This window comes from Erpetoichthys calabaricus, chromosome 13 (genome assembly GCF_900747795.2).
Source record: "Erpetoichthys calabaricus chromosome 13, fErpCal1.3, whole genome shotgun sequence".
In the NCBI taxonomy this organism is placed as follows: Eukaryota; Metazoa; Chordata; class Cladistia; order Polypteriformes; family Polypteridae; genus Erpetoichthys; species Erpetoichthys calabaricus.
The window spans coordinates 100,604,719-100,613,968 of record NC_041406.2 but is presented as its reverse complement, the minus strand read 5'-3'; the positions used below and the strand labels follow the sequence as shown (position 1 = coordinate 100,613,968).

The 9,250-nt window shown below is 37.4% G+C and overlaps 1 protein-coding gene across 1 annotated transcript in view; it reads right to left on the bottom strand.

Moving 5' to 3' along the window:
• Positions 1 to 2,266: 2,266 nt before the first annotated feature.
• The window catches only part of hivep1 (HIVEP zinc finger 1), a 141,150-nt gene continuing 134,166 nt past the window's right edge, over positions 2,267 to 9,250 (bottom strand). The window contains exons 9-10 of the mRNA XM_051935561.1: positions 5,192 to 5,216; positions 2,267 to 3,966 (exon numbers count right to left, since the gene is read on the bottom strand). Of these exons, the coding sequence (XP_051791521.1) occupies positions 2,824 to 3,966; positions 5,192 to 5,216 (1,168 nt within the window). The 3' untranslated portion in view covers positions 2,267 to 2,823. The remainder of the gene's footprint in view (positions 3,967 to 5,191; positions 5,217 to 9,250) is intronic.

Here is a 9,250-nt window from a genome sequence, read left to right as displayed (position 1 = left end):
AGTGCTTCCTGTCTTTGAAGGCAACTCTCAGCTTACCTCAAGCTCTCTTGTTTGGTACTTTATCTGTCAATCGCATAGCCAAAGCCAAACCGACTAATCAGACTGCTCGAAGGGAGCAGACATGCACATTATGGTTGTACTGTTTAATTTTTTGTTTTATGGTCATTTATGCAGGTTGTCTGCCTTGCCTCTTTAATGTACAGGCACCTGAATCGCTGCCCCCATTAGTATTAAAGGGGAAGCTTTTATACTTTAGCATTATGTTTGTGTTCTTAATTCCTGCTTTTTGTAATTTTTCACTTCAGTTGAATTTTCTGGAATTTAACCCCTAGCTCCCATTTAAAGATTTTGTTACTGGCTGGTAATTATTTGGATTTCTTTGTCCTTTGTGTTGCATTTTTAGTAAGTCTTTTTTGCCTTTTTTCTTCTTCTTTACATTTAATAAATAAAGACACTTTATTTTTGTTGTGCTTTGGGACACAAAGTTTCACAGTTTCTAACTCATTCTTATTGTAGGTATTTTGAACTTTTATTTTTTAAAGTCTTTTTCAACCTTTTGCTTTTGAGACAAGGCTGCCTATGGTGAGGCCTATTTGGGTAGTAAAGGAGGCAGTTCTAGCCTTTTTGTAGATTTTTAGAGACCTGCTCCCAGTTTTGAGCTTGCTGTTTGGCAGAAATCACAACACTAACTAGCAACCCTTTCCCTAACTAAATCACAAGGGTAATTCTACATAAATGTGTTTTAATAATCAAAAATTCAGACGGCACCTGCAGCACTCAACCATCTTAAATACAATTAACACAATGGCCGTGGCTAACAAAACGATGCCCAAAAAATCAAAAGGAAAGAAAAAGGTGTCACAATAGCATAATAAAATAAGAGTAATTCATATAAATACCTTTAATTCATAATTATATCCAAAATGTGAATGACAATCACACAAAAAAGTCAACGAGTCACAAATTTTACGCTTCATAATTCAAATATTCATGAGAGACCTTGACTGTCCACAAAAAAACATTTTTCATTAATACCTGGGAGTACTTGGTTTCAGAGAGGCAAAAGTTAGTGAATTATTTTATAATATCATCTAAGCAGTGAAGAATGTACTGGACCCTCAAAACAACAAGAGTACTGATCAACAGGACTCTAAAATGTAGTGAGGCAACCCTGGAAACACCTAAAAGATGCCTTTGTTCAGCTTCTTCTGCATCCCTGGAAGAACACAAACATGGGATAGAAATAGTTTATTCATGAACTCCATAGTGGAGGAGTCTCTTTTTTCACTATGGTGAAATGTAGTCATCATATTGAAAGAAAAAATGAAGTTAAAACAGGAGATCATCTGTATATGACTGAGATTACTGGCAGGCAGCTGATGGGGTAGCAGTTTAAGAGAAGACACCAGGTATGGATGGTGTTCGGTGAAGTTAGCACTGCACACAGAGGAAACACACTCACATGGGATAGAGCCTTTGAATGAAGGAGTCATCTCTGCAGTATTTTTGATTTGAAGGGGTACATTAGCTGACTATAATGAGAATAATGAGTACTGACACTGGATATACAATGCTGATCCCCGTGCATTCACTCACTCACTTGCAGCACATGGTTAATCATGAAAACAAGCATTAAAGAAGCTCTCATCTCTCAAAATCAAAAAGTCAGATGATTCACATGAGCCTGTGAAATAGTAATAAGTCCTTAACTGTTGTTACTATGTACAAAGAATTTCAACTTTCTTGATGGAAGGAAAAAGTGTGAAGCATCTGCAGAGCAATCAGAAACTAAAAGATCTTCCAACTATTCATGGAGCTGCAACTTCAAACAATGGAATGAGGCAGTCCCATGCTGCTCATTTGTGGCACGGCCAGGGTGTGTCCCAAGATTGAAGCTGTGAGCACAATGACTTATTATTATTATTTTTTAATAATTTAATTGCATTTTGTTTGTGGTTTCGTTTTATCTGCACCTTTTATTGTTTGAGGCACAGTGGTTAGCACTGCTGCTTCCCAGCTAAGGTCACACTTTCTACCACAATAATCAGTTCAGTGTAGTTGGCAGACTTTTCCATAGTCCTCAACAACACCTAAACACCACTGCACCATTAAAATCCACTCAGAACTACTTCAGTTTACCCTTCCCCATTGAATGCAATGCACTGGGATTTTACCAAACTCATGACGAAGCGGACTTGATCACAAATAGAACATTTTCCTGGAAACTTCTCCAAGTAGGAAAAAAATATATTATTAAGCAGGAGAATCAGTACAAAAGTTTGTAAACAAAAGTTTACTGATACTTATGAGAGACTTAATGAAAGATAAAGCTCTCTCACACAAAGAACAACAGACCCGTGTTTCATGGTCAAAAAGATGAATACAATAAATAGTTTTACATACTACATATGTACACAGAACATCGTAAACAATTAGTGCAACATATACATATATATATAGATTGATAAATTTATGTATGACATAACACTTTAAAATAAATCTATATTTGTAATTTAATAAACACAAGCAACTACACTGTTGTTATAATTTCTATTATGTACAAGTTCCTACACAATAAAATCCAAAAGGCACAATTTTCTATACAACATGTACAAAATAAAAATGGCGGGAGCAAACAAGAAAATGAGGCAGTCATATTGGTCACTTTTTATGATTGCACGTAGGATATGATATGTCAGAGAATGTGCTTAAAATAAAAAGGGTGGCTTGCACAGAACACACCTCTAAGTGTTTTCATTTTCACAAAGCAACAAGTATTGTTTTTTCAATTTTTAAAAAAATAAAAAAAAGGGGAAGGAGTGTTTAAGTCTCTATGACAAGCCTGTCCTCATCGTCACTGGACACATCACTATACTGGATGGTCGTCTGACCTCGTGATGTCCCTATGTGCCGCCGAGGCTGGGTCGTTTGTTGATTTGAAATGTCTTCCTTTTTTCTCTCAATGATGTGCTGGCTGTCTTGCAGGTTTTTATTGTTCTGAACAGCTGTGGACTCCTGCCTTTGCTTAGGATGTAACCGTGCTTCCACAGATGGGGTTTCATTCTCTTTGTCCAACTTTCCAGAGATGGAGGGCTCCAGTGTCTTTAGCAGTACACTTGCTGGTAATTGTGGTGACAGTGCACAGCCAACTGGACTGATGTTAACTGCAACTGGAAGTTGGACTGGGGTTTGCTCAAGTCTTGTCTCGCTGGGTTTGGAGTTAACATTCATTTTTTCGGTTACTCCATGGCCTTCTGCAGCTATGGGGCTTAGCGAGGGAATTATGGTGGGCAAAGCAATGTTCAGAATCTGTAAACCAGATATGTGTGCCTGGGGGCTGGGACTGCTTTGAGCTGGAGGATTTGCTGCTAGCACCTGCAAACCAACTGCATTTAAGGTGAGGCCTTGAGGCTGGATTTGAGAGTTAATGTTCGTGTTGGTAAGACCTAAAATGTTGACAGTCTCCAGCCCCACACCTGGAAGAGGTTGTAAATTTTGAGAGCCAAGGGTCTGTAGACTTGGAACACTGACCTGACCAATAGGTATGCAAGGCAACACATTGTTCACATGCTCAGACACCCCCACGGAATTGGAGACTGCAGGTCCAGGTCCTTCTGAGCTCTTCTCTCCATGTGGACTTGACGTCCTGTGAATTACACTCACGGCTGGAATGGTGAGTTGTACTGGCCCAGCTTGAATGGGAACAAAAGTGGAGTAAGCTGCTAACCCAGCTGGTACAAGCTGAATACCACCCACTGGGATCATGCTATAGGGGGTCCGGCTTGGGTGCTGTGAGTGCATAGGTAAATGGCTGAATAAACGAGTCTGAGGAGCTACACATTCAATTTGCTGTTGCGGCTGCTGGCACTGTAGGAACTGTGGATTGGCATATACAGATGATGGCATCAAAGTTGTCTGTGTGCTGCGATCAACTGGCACTCCAGGTTCACTTGACTGACCCAATGCCTGCAAGGAATTCAGAAAGAAGCACTGTGAATTCAACACAACAGCACAAGCTTGGCTTTTGTTCAACCAGCTATTTCCACAATCCATTTTTTCCCAGTACAGGCTTATAGGTATACCACAAATTATCTGTGTATTAATGGTTGCAAGTTAAGAATCATAGCCTCCAACCCTAAAGAGATTACAATGGTTTCAGAGTACTGAAGCACAATACAAAACATTTGCAGAATCATATGAAAAGAATTCATAGAGATATAGTGGCCCAGAGCAAGCATCAACTCTTAACAATGCCCTGCAAGATTAATGAATGAACTTCTACTGTAGTTAGGATGGAAGCACGTCAGCTTATGATGACATCTCTGCTTAAGTACCGTGAGTACCAGGATTAAAAGCACTAGCGTCATTCTGGAGACACAACTATCATGTTACAACATTAGAACTCCTCATAACTTACAAAATCATGACAGGGCATGATACTAGCCATTATCCCTGCAAAACACCTCTTTGAAAAAACACATAAAAAATGCTTTCAAAATGGCAGAGAAATGCTAAAAATGTACAATACTCAACTGTGAATGGGCCCTTGTAGTTTTTTTTTTCATTATTCAAATTCAGTTGCGGGCGGCACGGTGGCGCAGTGGGTTGCGCTGCTGCCTCGCAGTTGGGAGATCTGGGGACCTGGGTTCACTTCCCGGGTCCTCCCTGCGTGGAGTTTGCATGTTCTCCCCGTGTCTGTGTGGGTTTCCTCCGGGCGCTCCGGTTTCCTCCCACAGTCCAAAGACATGCAGGTTAGGTGGATTGGCGATTCTAAATTGGCCCTAGTGTGCTTGGTGGGTGGTTGTGTTTGTGTGTGTCTTGAGGTGGGTTGGCACCCTGCCCAAGATTGGTTCCTGCCTTGTGCCCTGTGTTGGCTGGGATTGGCTCCAGCAGACCCCCGTGATTCAGCGGGTTGGAAAATGGATGGATGGATGGAAATTCAGTTGCTTAAAATTTTGCTACCTTCATTTTTATGTCTTTTTATGCATTTGTTTAAACATAACATGGAGCAGAAAAGAAAAAATATGAATCCGTTCCACAAAAGAAAAGTTGTACACTTCATCAAGGGAATGAATAGTTTCACAAAAACATGAAATGGAATACACAAGCAAAATATTCCCAATATTCCCAATTAGATCCACATGGGTGATTCATCATTAGTGCATAAAATATAACTTTAGGAAGCACACACTGTTAGCTGTTTCTGAATGGAAACACTAAGGGAGAAAATAGAAAAATAAGAATAAAAAAAATGTATGAAATGAAAACAGTGTCTCTCCAAAACAATAAATGAGTAACACTTTGTGGACGACTGTAACAAATGTAAAAACAACACTTCTGAACAGATGTCTGAATGTACAGTATGTAGTTTAATATGTACTTGACCTGCGCATTTTCTAGTTTTATTTCCAACCATGTATACCCTATGGCTCAACCCACTTAATGGTTACATAACACTTAGTTAGAAAAGCCAGGGTGGAAAAAAGACAGTTTAGGGAATACTGCACCCTAAAATGAAATGTTTTATATGTAACTTACACCAAGAGGTCTGTAGTGATGGCTGAGAAAAAAAAAAATCTCTTGTTTACATGGAGAATAGAAATAAACTTTATGATACAATGGGCATCTATGAAGACCAACTCTGGACCAAAGCAAATAATATAAAGATGTCCATGAAAAAAATCTCCTTTTATTCGTGTTGTACAATCCACATGTCAAGCCATCCTGTTGTATGCTTACACCATGCAAACACCTTGGCTAAAATATTCTTAATTCAGAGTTCATACAGGATCAAGCTATTTGAAGACAGGACTCTTGACCAATGAATGAGGGAAAGTGGTGGGCCTTCAATTCCAAAGCTTGATCCTGTGTGAATATGTTTCTTCTGCATAAACTACTCTGATTTTCCAGAAGTATTTATTTAACCATATTTTACCAAAAATGCTTGCCTTTTGCCTGTTGAGTATACAGCTGCATTACTTGACGTGTGGATTGTGCAACACGATAAGCAAGATTTTTTGTGGACATTTTTATATTGTTTACTGTGATCCGGCATTGGTCTCCACAGATGCCATTCTATCAGAAAGTTTGTTATCTCCATTTTTCACAGAAACATGAGATTAAAAATGCTTTCGGCCATCACTATAAATCATATGGGGTAACAAATTTTTTTTTTGTGTGAAGCAATCTTTTAAATTGTCATTTTTTGATTGTCAATAAACAACATGAAATATATTTTTTAAAAAGAAGGGTACATTTGGCACATATCTTCTCTACGAAGCGATGGGAAAACTCAACAATTAACTTAATAAAACAAAGAATGCATTAAAAACTGAATTCACAGAACATGAGTAAATTAAGAGAACTTTGAAGGAACTGCAGAACTGCATTTGTAAACCGATAGATAGATAGATAGATAGATAGATAGATAGATAGATAGATAGATAGATAGATAGATAGATAGATAGATAGATAGATAGATAGATAGATAGATAGATAGATAGATAGATAGATAGATAGATAGATAGATAGATAGATAGATAGATAGATAGATAGATAGATAGATAGATAGATAGATAGATAGATAGATAGATAGATAGATAAACTTTATTAATCCCAATGGGAAATTCACAAAAATTCATAAAACTCATCCTGTCAGGCTGACAACAAATGGTTGAATAGAAGTGGAAAACAACTTTTTCATAACCATAAGTAGAGTTGCAAGTTTACAACGGCAATGTCAGACTTGATTCTTTTTACCTGTTGTATACCAACAGCACCACAGCATTGGCATGGTGACCATGCTTGTAAAGTTTCTGTAACTAACAACAGATCTTCAGAGGAATGCATAGTAGAAAGTCTTAATGTAAGCATCAATGAACTAAGTTTTATTTACTTACTTTTATACACAGTATGACATTGTATCTAAATCAGAATATCTTAACATGCAAGTAAATGTGTATGACATTAGTGTATTGAAGTACAGTATCTCATGGTATGCACTAGAACTTCTATTAATTCAATGCAAAGTCCTGATAGTTTGACTTTTAGAATTTTTCTGTATTTATTACTGCAGTAACTTCAGATAGTTTCTATTGCCAGGGGTGAAGTCCTCCAGAATAATTCCAGTTCACGTCAGTCACTTGACTGAAAACATAACTCAGCTCAGCAATTCTCTTGCAACTGGTGAAACTAAATGCTGGCATTTAGGTATCTATTTAAGGATGAGTTTGAAAAAGAACTTCACCTCCAAGCTAGGCACATAAAATGGAATTTAATATTTCCATTGTTGAAAAGATTTCTTTTTTTTCCTAATTTCTCTAAAATGAGACCCCTGTTGGTATCAATTTTAGATCACCTTCATTCGCTCCTTACTTTAAACATATATGATAAGAGTAATTCTTCTTTGAAGAACAGGCTCCAGAAAACTGTCAAAGGCTCCCAGAAATGCAGAAATAAATCCATAATGTAATGATAAAAATAAACCTGACAATACTGGAGAACAGCTTCTTGTCCACTGCATACAGAGGGGCAATACATAGCAGTTTTGAACATGCTGAGAGGGTTGCCTTCCATGCAGGTACACTAGAAAAAGACTCTTCGAACCTCCAGAACATGCTGGAAGGATTATATGTCATAGTTTACCTAGAACAAGTGTTGGTAATTCTGTTTCTAGAGTGCTGAAGTTTTTGTTCCAACACATTATTCATAAGCCAGATCCTTTGTTTTAGGAGACGTGCAGTTTTATTAGATATTCTGCTCTTGAATCCTGTTACCATTCTATGTTTACAATGTGTTCAGTCTATATTCTAATTTCCCAAAATCCAATGGGGAGGATAAGAACTCAGTTCTTTGAAATATTTTATGAAAAGTGGGTCTTTAAGGATGAATGCACCCAGGTAAAAATTATACCTGTTTAACTGATTAGCTAATATCTCACTTGTTTTTTGCAATTCATGGTTAACTGACCTTTGGTTCACAATAATAAACAATAAATAAGTTAAGTTATAATAATCGGGTATATTATAATTAAGAAGTAAATAAATGAAATTTAAAAGTCTCACAATCAATAAATGTCATGGCAGCAGTTAGCATCTTTCTGAACTTCAAACAGTGGATACAGAGCTAGTGCACATCATGCAATTAACCTAAAAGTGTATATGTGAACACAACTGACAAAAATTTAGGAAGTGGTTTTCAACAATAGTCTTCAGCTTCCAACAAATTCTTCTAAACAACAATACATGTGCATGGTTATAGGGATTAGATAACTCTGTTAGATCAAATAATCCATTTCAGAACCATACCAGAACAGAACAGGCAACCAGTGTAAAAAGTATCAAAGTATGTTGGAGTAGGCAGGCTAATGCAGGGTTGTTCAGAAATTGGACATTTTTCTTGTCTAGCTTTTGCTTTTTTACTGCTTCTTTACATGTGTCTCCCAGCCAAAACCTTTTGAAAAAAGTAGTAGACTAAACCACTAAAACTGGTGTGTTCTTCTCTTTGCTGAGTTGGATAGCCTTGTGCATGCTTGCTATCACCAAAGTCACCACACTGACAAATACTGTACGCTCAAATGTTTCGTTAAAACAAAAAAAGTTAATAAAAACGACAAAGTTTAAATAACAGGATACATGCAAGGTGTTAATGGAAGCATTTATAATGCAAAAAAACAAAAACAAAAATGACTTCTTTGCTTGATTCAAATTTAAATTTCCTTCAATGTGTAAATAAGTAGGACTGGGAAGTGATTACATTTGTTTGAAGTTGGTTAAAGGGATAAGAGTAGCAAATGCTCATTGTCATTTGTATCTGTCAGCCAACAGTACAAATAAAGCCTGACATTCTGCTCAGTGCAAACTTTCAAGTGAGGGATTGGCTCTGAAACCTAACTGCCAACACAGTTGCTCAGAAGCTTCTTTTTGGCACTTACTTGCCAAGCTTAGATAGCACATGAGATTCCCCACCCCAAGAACAGCATGGAATCCTCAAGCTTTCCACCATACCTTGGGACAGTAGCTTTACAATTTGATTATTTTGCTTCACTGCAATGAAACTAGAAACATGTACAGCTCTATTTTTTTTTAAGATACAGTGCATCGGGAAAGTATTCACAGCGCATCACTTTTTCCACATTTTGTTATGTTACAGCCTTATTCCAAAATGGATTAAATTCATTTTTTTCCTCAGAATTCTACACACAACACCCCGTAATGACAACGTGAAAAAAGTTTACTTGAGGTTTTTGCAA